The 22695-nt window shown below is 40.0% G+C and overlaps 1 protein-coding gene across 1 annotated transcript in view; it reads left to right on the top strand.

Moving 5' to 3' along the window:
- The window catches only part of LOC108896682 (cadherin-18-like), a 121111-nt gene that overhangs the window by 91167 nt on the left and 7249 nt on the right, over nt 1–22695 (top strand). Inside the window, 5 exon segments of the mRNA XM_018695908.2 lie at nt 1857–1993; nt 10126–10151; nt 10153–10251; nt 16183–16281; nt 16283–16298. Coding sequence (XP_018551424.2) covers nt 1857–1993; nt 10126–10151; nt 10153–10251; nt 16183–16281; nt 16283–16298 — 377 coding nt within the window.

Below are 22695 nucleotides of genomic sequence, written 5' to 3'. Positions count from 1 at the left end.
AGCTCAGGTGTCCTGACAAGGAAAAAGGCTTTACACTTGTGTCAAAGTTGTGTCACAGTGAATTGTGAATTGTGTCACAGCTGAATTTTACCACTTTGTGAAAAGCTCAATTCTCTGGAAAACTACACTTCCCTCCCTTAGCTGCTAATGTCTCCTTTGGCACAGGAACAGGGGCACAGAGAGAGGCTTTCTCTCATGGCCCCCTTCGCTCAGCCTTGCCTAGAGAAGGGACTGTGTGTTATGATCATTACTATGGCTCAGTCTGTGTGCTAATGCACAGTTGAGCAATGGCCAAGGCCAAGCCAAAATTCCAAAATCAGAGTTGTATTTTTTTGCTTTCCTTTTCTGTCACACTGGTAATGGGTCAAAGTGGTGCATCGTGCCTGTTGTTATCCAGACTTGTAGCCTGGTGTTTTGGCACATGGGAGTGGCCTTGGCCAGGAACCACAGGTGTAAACACAGTTTTATGCCAGGGCCATCACATCAGAGGAAGGTGAAAGCTGCTGCTTGCCAAATGTCCCAGGTTAGTGTCCCAAGTTGTGTTCACAGAAGGATCAGAAGGTTCAGGATGTGTTGGATGATCGTGTATGTCCTGCACATGCCAATGTATAACCAACCCCAGTGTTCAACACCATTTCTAGAAGTTGTGTGTCCAGTGATGTGGAAAGTAAGGGTGTTAAGACAGTGGTGATGGATGGGCATGTACCTCACCTGAGGTTTATGCTGTTTTATTAACCAGTCTTCCCATAACCTTAACCAAGTGCTACAGTCGCCTAATCCCAACCATACCTTAATCATAGTTTATTTGCCGTCATCACTATCTTTCCATAAAATATCCATTGGCCAGGAAAGAGAGGAACTTTATGGTGATTTGCTAAAATATCTAAAGAATAAGTGATCCAGTGGTGTGGGCATGCTAGCTGACACACCAAAACAAGTTGGAGGTGGTACTGTTCAATTTTTTGTCATTTTCTTCATCATGACAGAGTAAGTTAGATGTGCCACAGCTTTCAGAGGTACAGTGCTATGCAAAGGTTTTAGGCACTTAAAGCTAAAGTCAGGACTCTTTGTTCTTCTTTTCTCTGACAACAGTTCTTTATGATGCTGACTGTGTGTTTGGACTCATTGATCAGACACCTCCCTGGTACTGATGAACGATAAGAGTCAAAACATCTAAAGTTCCTCAAACTTTTGCACAGTACTGTATTTCTTTTAGTAATGTTCAAGTTTACTATAGATTTTTTTATTGCATTTCTTTAGCCATTTAGTACTGCAGTATGAACAAGGTAATTACCAATTTGTGAACTTTATTGAACCAGTTTGGTAGTGTTTCTTACAAACCTGGCTAAGTAATTGCACTGGTATTCATCTGTCTGAGCCACCATTAACATAAGAACTACAGTCATCTTCTGTCTGCATGTTGCTTTTTGAACTGGGATATTGGTCATTTTCAAAAACATATATCATCAAATGTTAACAGAACACAACAGAAGACCCATGACTTTCTGCTAATGCTTGTAGAGTAGAAGGCTTTGTGATCAAAGCTGAGTTGGGCTGTGACTCCTAAAAGTGACCTGAGTACTATCAGGTAATTCAGAGGGAAATACACAGGTATGATAATAAATTTGTATTATATAAACATGTTTTTGTTGTACCTCTATTACTTACAGTTTTGGGCTAGACCTGAGTGATGTAAATTTTAGCATATCTCTTCAAAAAGATTTGGTCTCATAACCACCATCAGAATACTGGTCATGACTACTGTCTCTCTGTAGCATCATCATGTGACAGTGTGTCTTGTATTATATTACATGAAGAAAATCTATGTTTCAATCCATCATCATTCTGTATCACAGGTACTTTATAGAAAATGAAGAGGACAGACCTTTGTATTTCACCATTGGGGTGAACAGCGGCATCATCAGGACCACCAAGGTTCTGGACCGGGAGGAAACGGCATGGCACAACATCACTGTGATGGCTGCAGAGGTTGGTAAGTTCACAGCGACAACAGACCAGATCAGACTGTCTGCTGTCTGTTTTTCTGTATATCCATTCATCCATCCATTCATCCCTCCAGCTATCTATCCATCAATCATTAAGGTGTCCTTAAGGTGACATCACTGAACCTTCTTCTAGTTTGTGATTACTAATAAACACATGGATTCTCTGTGATCACCAGAAAAATGGTGGGCAAAAGGCACAGTGCAGAACTAACCATGCAAGGCAGAAAGAGTTTCGATAGGGAAACCATGTTCATCCCTTTATGGCCACAGTTTACCATCTTCTAATGGCTATGTCTCAAACTGGTTTCATGAACATGACAGTGAGTTTAGTGTACTTCAATGGCTTCCCCAGTTTCTAGATCTGAATCCAGTAGAACACCTGGGATGTGGTAGAACAGGAGATTTTGTTAGTGGTACTAGTACTCAGGCATTATCTTCACACTGAAATTTTCAAACGATACCCAGTTTTGCCTTTGTGGGGTGAAGAGTTCCATAGCCAGGGTGCCACACAAGATAAAACTCTGGCTCCCATGCTAGCAAGTTCAAAGTCTGGGACAGAAAACAGATCTGTTTAGGAGAATCAGAGGGAACAAGGGGCTGAGTAGGTGTGGAAGAGATTCACAAGATATGGACAGTGAAACCATGAAGTGGTTTGAATGTGAGGAGGAGAATATCAAAGTCCAGTTAGCCACAGGGAGCCAGTGAAGCTGGGTGAGGAGGTGTTTTGTGATCAGTCAGTAATAATTCTAGTTTTTCGGGATGTCAGACATGATGGCATCAAAGGAGTCGATGTGAGATGTGACCAAAGCATTAACCAGGATCTCAATGCTATTCTGAGTAAGAGGGTCAACATGTGTTGAACTGGGTATGGAACAATCATTAATGACAACAGTGAAACATCTGAACTGTTTCAGTTCAGTTTTAAAACCAATAATGAGTACTTCAGTTTTATTGCTGTTCAACTTAAATAAATAGTTTGTCATTCCAGACTGTATATCATGGAGACAGATACCCTCAATGAGGGCACCTGGGGATGTAGATGTAGGTTTAGTAGAGATGACATTTCCATTTGTCTTTGAAGCTTTGCTTGACCTCAAAAACAAATTACAGAAAATATTAAGGACATTTTCAGAAGGCTATTTGATTCAGTGGAGTTCCCTTTAAGACACATTTAGTGATCTGACAGGACCTCTGTGTAACATCACACAGACTGTGTCTGTGCTGAAAGCATCTGAGGAATAGTTCATCAGCTGATCCTCCCCTCTCATTTCTCCCCGGCTTATGCTTATCTTGCCAATTACCCTTTCTCCTACCCTTTACTGCACAATAGTGTGAGTAATGGACCGAACGGGGGCATTCATAAATGCCAGGTGGCTCAGTCACCCTGATGCTGAGTCTCTGGAGATTAATCTAAGAGCCAAACCTCCTGTGCAGGATGGACACCCACCATATAATTTAAGAATCAAAGATGTTACTCCAACATGTCTCTCCTCATGTGAGCCAGCGGGAAACAAATCTTTAAAGTTTGTATTAATGGGAATAGAGTTTAAACAGTGGTTAATTAAAAGCCATCATCCATTATATTCAGTCTCCTCAGAAGACATGTTGATATCAGAGATAAAGAAGGAAAGCAGGTAATCTAGTGAGTTGCTGTCTCACTGGTGGAGATGATAAGAAAAACACTCTCAAAACTCAGACACAAAGTTTGTATTTTAAATTCTGTAGAGCAATGTTTGAGCGTCCCTTGCCTTCCTCAGGATAAGAAAAAAAACAGTTATCAGGAGAACTGGCTTGCAGTGGTTTGTGTTGTTGGAGAGTGAGGACGACAACAGCATCTTAACAGACTGACGTGACATTTGCAGGTACATTTACATGTTGGTTTATGTGCTGCAGCTGAGCAGCTGATTAGCTATCTACCCTGCAAACTGACATTAGCAGTGCACTTTTCCTTGATGAATGTTTGTTTGGTGGCTCATTCAACAAGCTCAGGTTCAGGACAAGACGTGTGTTCTTATTTGTAAGTAAGATTAAAAAAGAAAAAAAAAGTGGGACAGCTAATGTGGGTTGTTGCTCAGAGTTTGTGGCCAATAGGGCTTGGGAACATTTTTGGACCTGCCTCAGGTCAGTGATCGTGCTCTGTTCTCTGCTCCACCAGTGACTCATCGATCATCAAACGTGACCCACATGTGTATTTCTTCATCTCAGGGTGGAGTCATAGGTGGAAGTGAGCAAGAGAAAGAAAAGAAAAATGTCAGCACACCTACAGTACATGGTCTAAACTGCAGCATACAGGAATTCCAAAGTCAAAATTAATAACAACAACCCCACCACTGCCAATTAATACTACCATGTAGAGGGATAATTACAGAATGAAGAAAAAGATACACTGAATGAGCATTGCCCAATCATAAATAGTATCAAAAAGGGAGGTTGAATTTATCAAAATATTAAGGATTATAACTTTAAAGTCAATATTTAGTAATTGTGATCTTGGGAACACACAGAACCGAGCAGCAGCTTACTCTGAAACCAAACTGTTGATGTAGTTGCTTGATGTGTCTGACAACAGGATCGTTACATGGTATCCCTTCAACTTCAGTTATCAGACATGACACCAGCTCCCAACGCCTGAGAAAGCCAAGCATTCTGGGCTCTTAAGCACATGAACAGAAACTAATGAGTATTGAGTAGCAACGATGATCCTTCTTCAGAGTTTAAAAATGTGACACGACAGGATCTTATTTACTGGTTCCAGGGCATCCAGATACACAAAAATAGCGAAAGAGTTAGTATTAGTGTTAGCATTAGTATTGATAGTATTCTGAGATGAGTTCCTCTCTCATGAAAATAGAAACAAGCAGGCTCATAAAATAAACAGGTATATAAACAAGTTATATATTAAAATGATTCATAATAGCAAAGGTTCATAAGAACAAACAATAAAACAATATGAATGGAGTAAAAAGCTCAACATGGGATTTATTGTTGCTGACTCTAATGATATCTGTGCTAGAAAGAGAAAAACACATGAAAGTAGAGAAAGTAGAGAATATAAGTGCAGTGTCAATACCTGTACCTGTACTTTGAAGTAAATACTGTAGGCTCGGCTTAGAACCCTGTCTCATTTGTACACTGTTAATATGTATTTTCAAATACAGTCTGAAAGAAATGTCTGGATCTGCCTGGATTTTGTTTCCAGGGTTCATATTCTGTCCTGCATGTGGTTAGGTTTAGGCAGTAATTGATTATGGATGGATGGATGGATGGATGGATGGATGGATGGATGGATGGATGGATGGATTACATACACCAATGTACCAACCAGTTTATCAGCTTGAAACTAGAGGCCTAAGTGTTTTGTTAGCACTTTGTATATGTCAGTTTTTTGTCTCCTCCTCTGCTCTCACCATCATTAAAGTCAGCACAGAGTTACCTATCTGCTTTGCTGTGGTTTTTAGCAGAGAGGTCAGGAGTAAAGGTCATCTTCATTCTGTCTTTAGTTCAGACCGGATAAAAAAAGTTCAGCTCTCGTGTGAATTAAACAGAAAGTAGAGAGAGATATTCTCAGATGTGGTATCTGACCTTCACCCCTGCCTATTACCTCAGGTCTGATCAGAAAGTGCCTCAGTGCAGTGGCGAGCTGCTCCCCAGATACACTCTATAAGCCTTCTCTAATGGGATGAGCTGAGAGGAGCCCAGCAAAGTAAAGCACAGAGGTGGAGAGAGGATTTAGACGAGGAGAGATCACAGGGAGGGAAGAGATGAAGAGATAAGGACAGGATAGAGTATGAAACAAGTTGTCAGGTCTGCAGTTTAAAGTTAACTATTCAAGAGCTATATGTTTAACTGACTTGTTAGTGTAAAGGGTCAAAAATGACTTGTTCATGAGTATGACAGCAGAGAAAACCCAGTAACAAACAAGTTTCTGAGAAATTTGACTGAATTGACTTTAAGGAAAAGTTGAATCTTCCCCCCTACCCGACCATACATTTATACATTTACAATTCATTTATACTATACATCATAGCGAAGAGCATGAACACACACACACAGTGAGAACAATAGATTGAGTGTACTTCAAAAAAGCAAAAACCTCTTGTTTATGTGCAGCATTGCCACTATGCAACCCCACTACTGCAAGAATTGGCAATAACAAATGTGTTTTGAAGGAGGCTGGCAAGATTTTCTATTATTTTATTTATTTATTTCTATTCATTACACTGAAATGTTGTTAATATACATGTCTAGTGAGTCACAAAAATATTGATATTGATACTTAAATGTTCCCCCGTCAGCATATTCTATTTGTTTTCCACCGGAATGTATGATCTTGCAATACAATATCTGCTCATACTGACTTCATCATTATTTCACTTTTTAAGGTTGTGTTTAACAACTGGCAGCACTTGGTCAAGGTTAGAAGATCATGGTCTTGATTTAAAACTGAAAATGGCCACAGTGACTTCAACCACAAGACACAATGTGATTATTAACATTAAAGAGGAACCACAATCTGTCCACAGCCTTAACCAATGTTCTTTTATTGTTTAACCCTAACCATAGATGCAACTTGGATGTGAGCCCTGGTCTCTAATGTCACCCTGGCTGTTGGCTGAGCAGCATCTGACAGTCATGCAGTATACCAGCCAGACTCGGTCCAAGTATAAGCTGGATTTATTTCACTATCTGAAATTTTACCCCATGTGACACTTAATGGGGAAAACAAAAATGAGTAAAATAAAGACAAAGTTGAGAAGACTGTGGCTAGCTAACTATGTTGAAAATAATGGTCACTGAACGCACATGAGCAGCAGCCTTGCTAGCTACCTAGCTGGAGCTGACATAAAAACTGCACCAACATAACAGTGCACATAACATTACTCAACTATACTGTGCTGCATACTGCTGTAGCAGTGGCTAAAGAATTTTAGCTAGTAAGCTACTGCTGCTACAAAGTTAGCTTGGTAACGCTACTCAGCTGTCACCACAGGGCCTCAAAACATGTATTCCTGATCTATTTAGAATACAAAAATAATGTCAGTTCAGTGGCTTTGATTGTCAGATTTACCACGCTGCAATTCACTCTCTCTTTTTAAGATTTTAATTTACTCTCTAATGCTTACACCCCACAGAGGTTGTGAAGAAATTAAATCTGTGCTTGCAGGATTCAATTAGGCTAAAGTAAATGTATCAAAGTATCAAATGTCCTCTTCATTTCACATTTAAGTCCTTGTGGCAGAGTTGTGGTCAAAAGTATCACTCCACTGTGTGTCATCTTGTTCTGATCAGTGGTGTGTGAGATATTGAATGTGACAGATGAATGAACAAACTAATGGAAGTTACAGACTCCAACCGCCGCAGATGAAATATGTAGTAACACAATGAATAAGGAGGAGAAAATTGACAGGTGAGATCTTGATATTGAGGCAGTAAAATTGCTTGTGAGAATTCATACAGAATTGACAAATGTCACTGGCCTTCCTCATGCCATCAACTTTGGGTTTAACCCACCAAATCACCTGGTCCCTCTTGGCACCTGCATCCCTCTTCTTCTTAACTTAAAAGTGAAGAGAGAGGTCCGCTGTTGGATAAAATACAAGCACAAACACAAAACCTGACACATTAAGTGGAGGGTGGTTTGTTCTGCTGCTGTTAGGAAGCAGTGAGTGAAGCTCTCTGTATGTGTAGACATTTATCCAGCAATCAGAGTTTTAGAGATAAACAAGGGTTTTTTTCAAATTGACTTTTCGTATTCAGCATTATGACCCCAGGTGTCCTGGTTACACAGAAGACTCATGGTGGGTTCTTTAATATGCTCTCTGAAAATTCAAAGAATTCCTTGCCTCTCTCATTTCAGTCGACTTTATGAATTCATGCTGTCTCTATTTTTCACAACACTGCAGCAGTGGTGATTGGTTTGTGTACCGCACTGGTCTGGAACAGCTGATCTGTGGAGTCAGTGAGATAACCCCGTGGTATCAACCCTCATCAGTTTGTTGCCATCTTGTGGTCACTGTTGGCTCTCTGTAATTATAATAATCTAAAGAGTACGGTTTAGTCCTGCCCTATATGAAAAGTGCCTTGAAGTAACTTCTGTTGTGATTCAGCGCTATATAAATAAAATTGAATTCATTTGAATTCAGTTGAATTGAAATGTGCGTCACAGTGAGTGCTGTTGTATTAACACTGCCATTCATAATATTATTTTAATGTTGTTTTGAATGCATTTGATTTTATCCATCTCTAATGTACCCTTATGCAGTAACTGTCTTTTCCACAGCACTTGTGATGTATTACTAATGTTCCTGATTGATATATTATATCCCTTTATTTTACTTTTTTCACGATACATACCCTATGTTCATTGAATAAATGTGACTAAAACATTAATAAAGTGTAAAACTACTTTTCAAAATAACTGAAGCCATGACCTGACCTGATGGGGTGAGGCATTATCTACTCAGTAAGTTGCATCCTTTTTAGGGTTTACTGAAGCAAGGAGACAATTTAAAAAGTCTGTTATGTCATTTAAATCCAAAAAGACTTTCCAAGAAATGAATAAAAAGTGAGAAAGCTGCTCAAAAGTGAGAAATTCATGGTGAGGTGGTTGTATGGTTACAGTGCACTTTTCGGAGATTATAAAAATGTTTTCTGCTGTAATAAGGCTTTGCTCATAATTATATTAACTATAGCTGAAACACATGAAATGACTAAGCAGTCTCCACAATTTAAAATGCTTTTTATGTATTAATACATGCTTATAAGAAAACTCAGAGAGAGAGCTGTGGCTGGCTCAGTCATGACTTGGGTGGCCCAATGTGGTTCTCTGACTGTCATCTCCATGTCTGGTTACATATCTGGGTCCGGAAGCTCCACTCTCTCCCTCAATATTTCAAAAGACATCTTTTAACCTTGTTTTAACACTGACCCAGCAGCTAACTGTTGTGGACTTGTTTTACATGAATAATTAAAAACCTAAAGGTCTGACTGAAAAGCTTAGAAGAAGTTAAAATCCTCTGAGACAGAAGCAACCCAGTGCTGCAAGATAACTGGTAGGATAACACCATAGATGTCTACTCTGGTTTCATTAGTTATTAGTCTATTCTGTCTGTGTGATTAGTTCAGACCTTATGAAACACTGTGACTAAACGTACTCATTAATGATCAGTTTTTATTAATGCTACAGTTGATATTGCTTTGAGTGTTTGTGTGTGATTCACACAAAGTACAGTCATAAATTCACCACAAACTTTGATGTGACCCAGTCTAACAGTTGTATAAATATGTCATCATCATTGTGTAACAGAAATTAAATCTTGAATCTCAGTCAAAGAGTGACACAGACCTTACAGATTGGTGAATCTCCAGGTGGCTTTTAGCAGGCCAGTCCAGGTCAAAAGTCCTACCATGACTCATGAAGACAGGACATAATTTCATCAGTAAAGCTCCAGTAACTCATCATGGTATTTTACACAGTTTAAAAGTTCAAAAAGTTCAGCAAAAAGTTCAAAAACACCACATGAGCACCATACAAGTACAAAAAAAAATAAAAAAAAATTTCAAACTTGTACTTCCAAAATAAGAAACCTAGAAAAAACACAGATTCACATTACAAAATCTGGTTCTCAGAGGAAACTCTACTTACTGTTTTCAAGTCAGACTCAATAATGAATTGACTGCAGCTTATTACAGCCCACAGTTAGCTGTTATTTTATTTTAATGAGCTCACTGACCCTAACTGTTATATATTGTATATATGATTCTCATTGTGTTGCACTGTTTTGATGAATTTGGCCTGATGAAGGTCTGAGGACTGAAACCTCATTAATAAAGTCAGTACAGCTGATGGACAGTGTGCAGGAGTTTTGCCTTTCGTTCTCTAAAGTCTACTGTGTACATTTGCTGAATGACAAACTGCTACTTTAAATTAGATTTTAAATAATTGACCATGTAAAAGCCAATACCTGGTTAGAGCAGTAACTTTGTCATGGACAGTTCACATAGAAAAGTAGTGTCATTACTTACATTGTCAGTGGGAGAAAAACGATGAGCCTGTCTTTTCTTTGGGATTACAGAGGTGCTGCAGCAGCTAAAACCTGTTTCTTGTGTCATTTTTCAGATAATCCACGTATGGTCAGCCATGTCCCAGGTCACAATCCAGGTCCTAGATGTCAATGACAACGTTCCATCCATCTCTGGGGGCAACAGTGCCATTGTAGTGTGTTCAGGCACCAAAAATGGACAGGTACGTTGCTGATGCTCTGGCCTAGGAGGTGGTTGGTTTGCAGGCGACACTGAGTGGGTGATGATGTCACGGGCTCAAAATCTGATACTTACAAAAGAACTTAAAAAAAAACATCTACTGTGAGGTGGGCTCATTCGAAAACACACTGGAGGCCAGTGCCAGGTGGACATCACATCATCCATACCACAACATCTCACTTCAGGAGGACTTCACAGTGTAGTATGAAGCATAACACAACATACAGAGATGACTTTGTGCTGTGACACTGGACTCGGGTGTCTTGTGTGTTGTGTGAGTTGATTTTTCACTCCAACTGGCTCACCAGGTAACAGGGGTTTTTACCCTCTGCTTTATAATACTGTGACATGCTGTTACATGTAGGTGTTCAGATATTATCATACTTCAAAGCCACAACACACAGGAAGAAGACATGCTGTCACCAAACAAGAGAAGAGGTCACAGTACTGTTGTCTGACTATGCTAATGAAGGCAGCAAATCTGAAGAAAACCGTGTCGGCCAGCATCATGAATGTAAAACACAAAATAGTATTGTACTGAGACACATTCACCTGTGAAAATCAAAGTAACTATAGTTGATGCACATTGTTTTTAATTACCACTGAAACTTTAGAGAAGATGTGCATGCAGTAGACCACCACAAATTGTCATGCTACAAAGTTAGCCACACAGAGCTACAGGAGCTTAGCTATCTGTGGGTATGTGTCTATATGATCACAATGCATTGTTCACAGTGAAAAGTGGATAAACTGTAGTGTACTGGAATATTTGTGTGAGAGATCATACAGTAGTTAAAGGAGATACTGACAAGTCATAGTCCATTTACTAATATTTCCCCATAAACTTGATTTCACATTCATTAACATGACCACATTTCATAATATATATGCATATCCTATACACCATCCTGCTAGAAATACTCATTACATCACCAGATGTGTATGTAATCCACCACTGAAAACAGTCCTCAGGAAATGCACTTCTATTTAAAATGAAACTATATGACATGTTTAAAAGATCTTCAGTGGGAACCAATGGGCTTCAGGCTGAGTGCCTATAATATATTGTTGCTTTTGGTCTTTTCATGGGATGTTCACAATAAATTAAATGGTGAATAAAGCCAGACTTATCCTGCGAGTATAGGTAAAACTGAAGATTGATCCATCACGACGGAAAACTTTTTTATGGTTCAGGTAGAATATTTACAGCATGGCTCCATGTACCAGCCAGATCTGAAGTCGCAGTGGGTGAAGATCTTCTGAGACTCTCAGATTCCAGGTTGAGTCGTCTTCTTCTGACAGAGGTTTGAGGAACTGAAACAAATTGGTTTTTTTTTTCAGGCTTTTGAGGCTTGAGAGAGAGACAGGAAACAGGGAGAGAGTAGGGGAATGACATGCAGCAAAGGGCCCACATGGTACACAACCTAACCATTCAGCTATGGGGGCGCCCCCATAATACAAGCCATGTTGACATGCCACAAAAATGAATCATCTCAAATGAACTCCAAAGCATGTTCACATTTAGTCTTAAAATATGAATATAACTTCAGGTTCATGTTTCAAACACACAAACATACGAACACAAATATACACTGATCAGTACAGTACACAGTACTGTATATATTCATCCCCTCACTCACACACACATGCTGGCACATACATACATGCATGTTGATCTGGAGCCTTTTTGTTGTGTGTTTGACACCATCAGTAGGGGATTTATCAGTTGAGCTGCAGACTTTGCAGCTTCTTGAACCCATAAATTATTCAGAATGTGGAGCACGCTGATGCCTCCTCTGCTGGGCCAGATAGCAGCATAGACGATCATATTAAACCTAAGCACAAGCCTGCCTCACTGCCTGCCCGCCACCATCCTCCACCCTCCTCCACCACCACACTGCCAGCCTCTCCACACCAGACTGATTCTGAACCAGGAACGATAAAACACAAAGCCCAGATCTGCATCACAGCCACTGCTGTCCTCACATGTATGATCACACATCACACACTCCCTCTATGACATCAAATATACTGCTCTCTCTTGTTCTCTGTCCACCACTTTCCCTGGTTTTTATGGAAATTTAAGCTCAAGTATGTGTGTGTGTGTGTGTGTGTGTGTGTGTGTGTGTGTGTGTGTGTGTGTGTGTGCGTGTATTGTGTGACTGCATGAGTATGTAATCATTTAGCTTGACTTCAGGCAACAGACAACACATACTAGCACAGTCAATGTAGATGGAGGATTTTTTTTCATCCCACTGGTATTGCAGTAAATTGACACAAAGAAATTTTCATGCATGGCACATCAATCTGGTGTGACAAATTTTTGCTGCTGCATTTGGGGATGTTGCTTAGTTGTATGATATATTTGCATAATTGATGCAAAACTATGAAACTGGCTGTTAAGGTTTTTGGGGCATACAGTGCATTTAATACTCATCTCTTGTTTGCTGTATTAAGTGCATGGAGACTAGTGGCAGATACAAGCCTGAGGGCTCAGAATACACTGAAACGTGGATTTTGTATATTTATTCATGAGAAACAGTTAAGATGCCTGAAGACGAATATCATACCATTATTTAAATTTGCAGTCTGAACTGAAATAGATTTCAGTGATAAAAAGGTAATCTGTAATTAATTACATTTGTGAGCAACCCTTGCGTGTATGCTAATATCATGTGGAAGACACAATGACCTGTGTTCAGATTTGGGAATTTAAGTCAGAAGCCTGATGTTCAAAAGTTAAGTCAGATCATAATCAGGGACATTTATCTGGTGAGTGGGTGAAACCTTCAGATTACTGAAATTATTCCAACCATCCAATTCCTGCCTAAAGCTGACATGTTTCTCTTGTCTGGAAATGAGGCTTTCAGTGAATCTAGCATCCATCATCCATTTGCAGCAAAAACTGACTTTTAACCAAACAAGCCAGGTGATGGAAAAAGCTAATAATAAAACAGATGGTAATTATACGTGTCATCTTTACTATAAAGCAGACTCAAGGCTGGGGACAGTGTACAATGAAATGAAAAAATAAAGTGATGGAGGAAGACACAAGACACAATCAAACAAATGACTTGGTCCCCACATGTGAATCCACTGATTGTGTCAGTTTATTGAAATGAATTCATTTGGTGCTAAATGTCACTATGAATGCAGCAATGTGACTGGACCAATATACTGCAGATCGCCCTCAAAATAAAGAAGCAGGCCAAATATAAAAATACATCTTGCTTCAGCTGCCACAAGTTGTAAACACATGTAGCATGTACAGTGTCAGTAAATATCATCTGCACATCCATCAGTTAGAGAACACCACGTTCATCTGGAGTTGTGTTTGTGTCCATCTGAAATCCAAGATTCACTCTCTTGTAGCTGTTTGTAGTCTCTATCGACCCCTGAAGGAAATCTCTGGCTTTTCTGCCAATTGGTTTGACTAGATATGTTTAGATATTGTTCATACAATATTCAAGTGGATTCAACACTTTTGTTGGACTTGAACACAATGTGTTGTTTATGCAAAAGCATAGGTAACAGGATGGCATGTTCTGCTGCAGAGGAGTAAGACGTGCACAAATGTGTTTCTGTCTGTCTATTGAAGAAGCTGTATTTCAGAGTGAACTTTAGGTCACACTGAAAGAGATCAGATTTCAGTTCTTAACAATTAGAGTTATTCACATAAAACTCTTTGACAACTTCTAAACATTTTGTGTAGGGTATTTCTTAATTTAATTTGTTATGTTAGTTTTGTAGTCTAAGATGGGAAAACACTGAAGATTGATCTCTCAAAACCACTCCCTTGGCTCCATGTTAATTTGGTCTAACGCAGTTATGGATGATTATGGAGAAGAGTAGCCCTCACGCATACAATCATGTGAAAACGGAAGTACACCCTCTTTGAATTCTATGGTTTTATGTATCAGGACATAATAAAAAAAATCTTCCATCTAACTTAAGGTGTAAAACAACAGACGACAGATTCCACTGTGTCATTATTTAATCAACAAAAGTGAAGCTAATATGGAGAAGCCATGTGTGAAAATGAACTACACTCCATGATTCAGTAGCTGGCAGAACCAGCTTTAGCAGCAGTAACTTAAGAGTTTTCCTGTACTGGTTGCATTGGTTTATGCAGAGTTTTCTTAAGGTCCCACCACAGCATTTCAGTCAGGTTGAGTCTGAGGTCTGGACTTTGACTGAGCCATTGCAACACCTTGATTCTTTTCTTTTTCAGCCATTCTGATGAGGCTTTGCTGGTGTGCTGGGACCATTGTCCTGTTGCAATGACTGAAAGGTGCTCAGGTCCTGTGGCTGCAAAACAAGCCCCAATCATCAGCCCTCCACCACCATGCTTGACAGCTGGTATGAGGTGTTTGTGCTGATATGGTGTGTTTGGTTTTCTTCAGACATCTCCACTTTGGTCTGGTCTGTCCAAAGGACATTGTTCCAGAAGTCTGGTGGTTTGTTCAGATGAAACTTGGCAAACCTAAGCTGTGCTGCTATGTTCTTTTTAGAGAGAAGAGGCTTTCTCTTCCGAAACAAGCCATACGTGTTGACTCTTTTTCTAACTGTACTGTTGTGAACTTTAACATTTACCGTGCTAACTTAGGCCTGTAGAGATGTAGCTCTAGTTTTTTTGCAGTTTCTCTGAGCATTGCACAGTTTGATCTTGGGGTGAATTTGCTGGGACGTCCACTCCTGACAAGGCTGACAACTGTCTTGAATGTTTTCCACTTGTGAATAATCTGTCTCACTGTAGAATGATGGACTTTAAATTGTTTGGAAACGTCTTGATAATCCCTCCCAGATTGATGGACAGCAACAGTTGCTTCTCTAAGTTCATTGCTGACGTCTTTCCTCCTTGGCATTGTGTTAACACACACCTGAATGCTCCAGACCAGCAAACTGTCAAAACCTCTGCTTTTATAGAGGTGCTCACACTTGCTGGTGAGCATTTGATCAAGGGCATTAGATCAGCAGCACCTGGCTGCTTCTTACCCTTTTAATTCCTATGGAAGCAATAAATGTGTACTTAATTTTTCACACACTGCTTCTGCATTTTGGCCTAGTTTCTGTTAAATAAATAATTACACAGTGTAATATGTCATGTGTTATTGCTCCTCTGAGATTGTATTTACCTAGTTTTAAGACCAGATGATTTTTTATTATTTCCTGATAGGTAAAGCCATAGAATTCAAAGAAGATATACTTTCTTTTTCACAGCTGTAAATAAGAAATTAATTTCTCTTCTGTGGCAATAAACACAGCACAGTGGCCAACAGTGACTTGGCCACTATAACAGCAGGGCTATGACTTTGTACTGACACTCCCCCACACACAGCAGGAAAACCTCTTGTAGTAGAGTCATTAACTCAGCTCCAGCAAAGGTACTCACACTGAAACTCCCAAAGACGTTTACATGTGCTCCCAGTGACAAAGCTCCACCACTCCACTGTCTTTCCAGCAGGGACACAGAGAGCTACCAATGGCTGGTTAGATCTCACCAACCCTCCCCCACCATCACGCCCCTTTCCTTGATGTCACACTCTCCCTCACAGGGATGTTTACCCCACAGTGGATTATGAGAGAGAGAGTGACAACATCTCCATTGACTCTATGAGGCTGTTTTGATGCCAGCTGGAGGTGAATGTTATTTCACCAACAGGATTAGTGTTTTGAAATGATTTAGTAAATATTATTAGCAGTCATGTAACAGGGTATTTTATAGAACCTAAATTTATATTAGAAACAAATCTGCAGCGTTGGCTTCACGGTCAGCCATATAGGTTGGAAAAACTTTACTAGAACGTACTGTGTAGTACATTTCTGTCTCTTTCTTTCTCTCTTTCCCTGCATTTCTTGTGTCTTCTGTTTCCATTGTTTTTTAATTCACTTGTCCCCTGTCTGTCTTCATCAGGTGATTCAGACCATCCGAGCAGCAGATTTGGACAACTTTGCAAATGGAAAGTTCTCCTTCTATGTGCCTGCTGAGCATCAAGTTGATGCAAATTTTACTGGTGAAGGACAACGGAGGTAAGACAATATCTGACTGTCATACAGATACTATGGACCAATTAACTGAGAACACATTCCAGTCTTCAAGCACTGGCTGAAAAAGATCAAGCATGGTAATTCATCCATTGTGCAATGTGGCAGCACACTTACCAGATGTCAAGTGCACAAACACATATCAGTGTTACAGCAGCATATTGCTGCCACATTCAGAAAAAGACATTTAACCATCACATTATAACATGAAACTTTACACACTATAATATCAGCAATTTTCTATAGTGATGATTTGTTGTGTTTACAGCTTGCTCTTCTTCCCTCACATGGCTAGAAATATTAATCAACACTATTATTAGCCCAACACACCCATAGTTCACCAACACAGGTGTTTCCACTTGTTTGCTTACCCAGACTTCGTTCTCAGGACAGTGTAGACAAAATGAGCTTTGTTGACATCTTGGGACGAGGAACAGTCATGTTACATTTCCACTCAACAAATTATCCCTGCACTTCGCTTGGAAAACAGAGGCGATGTCACATTTCTGGTGAGATTTCTTATGAGAAATCTGGGGTAAAACTGTTAAATGTTGAGTTGCATTGTGGGTAAAGTAGGCACCAGGTTTCGACAAGGTTTAAGAAGCTGTAGGAGTCTACTACTAAACTTTTCTATATGGATATATACAGGGATACCTTATTGCCTTTAACAGCGATTGTTGCCTCTCCCCCACCCAGCTATATATTATATCTTGGTGTGGTAGACCAACTCCAGTTGATTGAAGTATAGAGCAAAGACTGGAGCATAATGAAGCACGGCTCAGTGTCACTGCTGCCAAAAATGAAAACATACAGTGTGGGGTGTCTGTGGTTTCTACCTGTATAACACAGTGTGCTGGCATCATTACCACAGATTCCTGTCTTTTTGCTTTTGGTGGAACAGGTACCAGCCTACCCCCTCTCCTCTTCCTACTGAGATCTGCTTTAAAGTCCAAGAGAAAACCTGCTGCGCTGTTGCCTTGGTTACCCAGCTGCTGGAGTTATCTGTTTATTTCCTCTCCTCATTTAGCTTTTGATTATCTCTCTCCATGAATAAACAGGGGTGGCGGTGGGTTGGGGGGATGTGGAGGGCTCAGGTATGTGTCAGGTTATATGGTGTTCTCTGAGCTTTGTTCCTCTCACCCGTCTCCTCTCTGTTCACTATGTCTCTCCTCCTGTCTCTGTTTTCTTTTCCATCCTCTAATGTCTGCTTCATCTCTCCCGGTGTTATTACAGCTGCTTTCAGCTTTTGACCTGAGACAGATACAGGACTGAGGGGAGTTGTCAGCAACCTCAGTAATGAGACACAGTGACAAGTGTCAGACATAGAGGTCAGACAGCAGCCTGTGTTGTTGTTGTTTATTGTGCGTCCGTAGAACACAGAGCCTGGATAGCTGCATTGCAGGTCATTTTTTTCTCTGTTTTGACTTGAGGATATTAGAGCTGATTTACAATTGGTGTCACTGCATAAACATTTTTATCTTTCTGAATAAATACTGCACTGCTTGTTGGAAAGCTTCTCAAAAATTCTCCTTTAACTTGAAATCTCTCTAGTTAAAGTCTAGTTATTAATTCATTTATAATAATAATAATAATAATAATAATATGTATATTATAATTACTGGCTGGGATAAGAGGTCTGTTTCTCCCCTCGCTAGTGTACTGGGTTTGTTTGTGTGTAGCATTATACAGTATTTTGTTTCAGATACCATCAACCTTTTGTAGTTAAAAGCAAAGACAACACAGACATCTGTAGTAAGTTTTGCCTCCTCAATGCTTTTCCCCACAACATTAAATCTAAAATCCATACAAGATCAAAAGAAACAGCCAGGTGACGATCTGTTGTGCCGCCATGTTTCTACAGTAGCCCAGAATGGACAAACAAAAGAGTGTGTGCATTTAAAAAAACACAAATATTTGGATCTGATGTTTGGGGTTGACGTCTGTCAATCTGTGATTTTACAGACTTATAACACTTGTAGGCGCTTTTGTTGCTCTAAACAGTCTCCTCAGCTCCTCCACTCTGTGTGTGTGTGTGTGTGTGTGTGTGTGTGTGTGTGTGTGTGTGGAGGGGCTATACACAGACAAAACAGGACAAGAGGAGAGAAACAAGTGCATATGAATGAGGTAGATAACATTAATGAAATATTTTATGTTACATTTTTTTGCTATGTTGGAGTGGCAGGTGACGTGTTGACTTGCTGACAAACTTGGTCAATCAGCAGTTCCTTCTGATTTCAGCGGATGTACAAAAAGATAAAACAAAGAAATGTCAATAACTACCCATTCAGAAAAGATTCGTTGCACCCTGACACTTGGTGCTGGTGCAGGAGCCTCCTCTTGTTCAGAGTCTGACCCGGGTTCAAACAGCTACAGTTACACTGCACAGCTTCTTTTTTCCCATGGTTCATTCTCAACAGCTACCATGGTAGCACACAGCCCTCAGCACACCCTGTGTTTCTCATTAACATTTAAAACAATGGGCACTAAAATGGGTCATTCTGAACAGGGCTGTTTCAGACAGGGTAAGCTGTGAAGCTGTAGTGTTATTGAAAAAGGGCAAAATACAGTATGTAACCTTTAATGCATCCATGTTGACTCACTTTCACAACATATGCCATGTGCTTTGTAATTTTCAAAGATGTATCATTTTTTGGTAGGTGCACATTTTCTGCATGTATCAAACTAAAGTGCTCTGCAAGCTCACAAAAACTAAACAGACAAGATGGTGCAGTATGTAACAGAGACATAGACGTACAAGACACAAAATCTGGTCAGGGAACGGGATGAAAAATGTGAGTTTTAAGATGCTCCAATAACTGATTTTGCTCTTTAAAGAAGTTTAAAGTTTATGATTCACAGCTGTGAAATTAAAACCACCTTATTTTCCTGCCTCAACCTCCCCATGGTTTAGATCAAAATGAACTTGAGACAAAATGAAGGGGAAATAAAGAAAAAAAAAGAGAATTGAAGAGAATTGTGGACTTGGTGACAAAGTTGATACAGAAGGAAACAGCAACAGTGAGATGTGTTTCTTGTGTTTACCTCCCTCTGCAGGTGAGGATGTTGACTTATCGTGTGTGTGTGTGTGTGTGTGTGTGTGTGTGTGTGTGTATTTGCATTTGTGTGTACATGAGCACACCCAGAGGCACCATTCATGTCAACAGGCAACATGCTATGTAAATGAGGATATCCTTCTGTGCAGACTCCAGTGGGAACTGACAGAATACGTTACAGAATCCACACACATGCACATATATAGACACGCCTCTGTCAGCTCGCTGACATGCTTTATCATGGCTTAAAGCTCTCCAGAGCACTTTGGATATACAGTGCTTTGTAAAGATACACACCTCATACATATTCAACAGTTGTGTCTTTGACAGTTTAGCTTCTTTTTCTCACAAACACTGCCTCCCTTTATTTGCAAACTGTCATCGTCACAGTAACCAGAATCAGTGGCTTGAGTATCACAGTGGAGCAGGCCAAAGAGATTATTATATAATGACACGAGGTGACAGTTACATTTGGCAATTATACACATGCTACACATGTTGGATTGTTTAAAAGGAGTTATTGTTATATAGCCAAAGTTAGCATTAACATTAACAGCTGTTTACTTGCCAGTCTAGAAGAAAGTTTGAGTTTAGCATCAAACCTCATACCTTTACACGCTGCCTCCAGCAATTCCAGTGTTGACTCTCTTTTTTGTTTGTTTTATATTTTCTATTGCTTTTTCTTCTACTAAAATTGCATGCTAACTAGCTAGCCCCCTCCTGTCCCATCTCATAATACCACTTTGTGATAGTAAGTCAGTGTAACTGAAGAGGTAGCACTGCCCAGAGGATGTATTCTAACCTCCTGTCCTGTAAATGCAGTGATGGCTAAAGCTCTTGGTTAACAGTAAACAGCTGTTAATGCTAACATTATGTGTGTAGTGATAGCAAAAAGTTTCATATAGCACCTTTAAGGTTGACTTGGATTTTTTTTTTTTTTTTTTTTTGATTAACTTTGACTGCATTTAATGAGTTCATTCATTGATTTAATGCAAATGACTGATGGTGTCAGTATTTCTGAAATCCAGGATACAGCCCTTTTGTGGGAGACAGGCTTTAACACTGATTTTATAAACATGTGATCTCATCTATCATTATATTGTCCAAATACATTCTGGGGGCAGAAATTAAAATCTCATCGCATCTATTAATTAAATTACTTTAAAGTAGTTTTGGTAACTTAAACAAGTCCTCCATCCTGAATGACCGTATAGGTCATTTGTCCCTACCCTCTGACACGACCCATAGGAGCCTCTCCTGAAATAGTGACACAAGCAACAAGCAAGCACTCAAATGGGAAAAAGTCCTGTGTTTTGTGGATCCATCCATTCACCCCAACCTCCTTGTAACATGGGATTAGTCGCTCTCTGCGTCCCTTGACTTAATCCTTTGCTCCTGTCATAATTACTTCAGCTGTTAGAGGTCTGTATATTGGTGACTATTGGATTTCTATTGGCGTTCTTCAGATGAATGCCAGCATTGATCTGTGTCTGCTGGATGTGGAGATAATTTGGCCCCTAAAAGTCAATGAGTTGATGCATCAGTCGAGACCCAGATTCAGCTCTCATTTTGTGTGTTGACTCACTGCTCTTTGCAGGAGTAGTGGTATGGCGAGGCTGTAAAATTTACAATCCGAGTGATGTCTTAAAATCATAAAAACTAAGAGACAGGTAACAGAAACAGGCAGTATGAAGTACGGCAGCGTGACTCACTGCTGTTGGCAGCCCAGCAGGAGACACACTCTGCGGTGTAGCGAAATGTCATGACAAACTTTAAGTTTCTCCGACTGCATGGAAATCTGATGTTTTCACACCCCATCATCAACAAAGACATTAAAACATGAAAGCCACATACAGGAGTATGGTGTGGGGTGGCTGGTCTTAGTTAGGAGTGTAGAGTATATGATCAGAGATGAAGGCTGATTTTTAATGGCCTCTAAGCATTTTTAACTGATCTACAATCCAGCATTACTCTTGCTAACTGGGCCTGAAGATACCCATTCAACTCAGATCACAACTGAGCAAGAACAGGCAAATGAAAGAGGCTCCAGTTTCCCTATTACAAGCCATTATACCATCAGAATTTTGAAGCTGTTGTTTCAAGGTAAAATAATTACAGAAAGTTGCTTTAAAACATGCCTGAAGTTGGATGACCTGATTAGTTTAATCTGGCTACATAGATAAATCCATCTGGGTGTCATCCATGAAACAAAGAAAATTTATGTGGTGCTTCCCGGTAACATTATTTAATATAACATTCCTATGCACATAATCACATGACACACACTTTTAAAAATGAAGTGGGGGCTGGTTACAGGTCTATAGTTGACTAAAACATCTCGGTCAAGAAGAGGCTTTTTTCTAAAGCAGCATGGTTTCACGTGGCAGGAGAAGACATCCCCTGAACAAAGATGGGAGAGGGTACACGAACACCAGTAAGCTACTGAACATAATCCAAAACACAGCTGAAGCAGTGCAGGCGGTGTAGCTGTCATACTATCAATCACAGAAGGTGCAGTGTACGTTGGTGTTTCAGTGACTGATCAGACAGTGAGAGAGATGTTGCATGAAAAGAAGCCTGATGAACATTAGCAGCACATTCTTCTGGGATCAGCTGGAGTCCAGTATGTTTATGTTTGGTGTGGACCTGGCCAGGATCAGCACACTGACTACACAGTGTCAACCATGAAACACAGACAACACTCACAAACTGAGAACAGCAAAAACACACACACACACACACACACACACACACATGCATACCATATCTGCTGAAGACAAAGCAGCCTGTCTTACCTGCTGCTGCTAACGTGATCACTAACATATTCAGGACTGTAGATGCAATTTTACAATCTGTGCAATATCAGTGCTTAGCTTGTGCAATATACCTGCTACACTGCCTACTGTTAACATGCACATTGAACACAGACATCACTCATCAAACTGAGGAATCATCTATTTTTATTAGTGCTGGTCTGTCTGAGCTACCAAACAGGTTTCCTTGTACAACTACAATGACAGTAAAAAGTCTTATCTATCTTATGGAGGTGGGAGTGAGCTGGTATGAGGCAGAAGGTGAAGGGGAGGTGATGTTTATAGATGGCGCTGTGAATGCAGGTTTGTACCCAGATACTGAATGAAAATCTGACTCCCAGTCTCAAGAGGCTTGACATGAGAGGAATTTTCCAACATGACAATAATCCCAGACACACTGCAAAAATCACACAAGAGAGAGGGAAAAAAAGATTTGGTCAAGTGTGTCCACTGATCTGAATCCAATAGATCACGTGGACTGAACAATGATCATGAATAATGATGCCTATTTTAACT

This window comes from Lates calcarifer, linkage group LG4, assembly GCF_001640805.2.
Source record: "Lates calcarifer isolate ASB-BC8 linkage group LG4, TLL_Latcal_v3, whole genome shotgun sequence".
In the NCBI taxonomy this organism is placed as follows: domain Eukaryota; kingdom Metazoa; phylum Chordata; class Actinopteri; family Centropomidae; genus Lates; species Lates calcarifer.
Note: the sequence above shows the minus strand (reverse complement) of the source record. Positions and strands in the feature narration are given on the sequence as shown.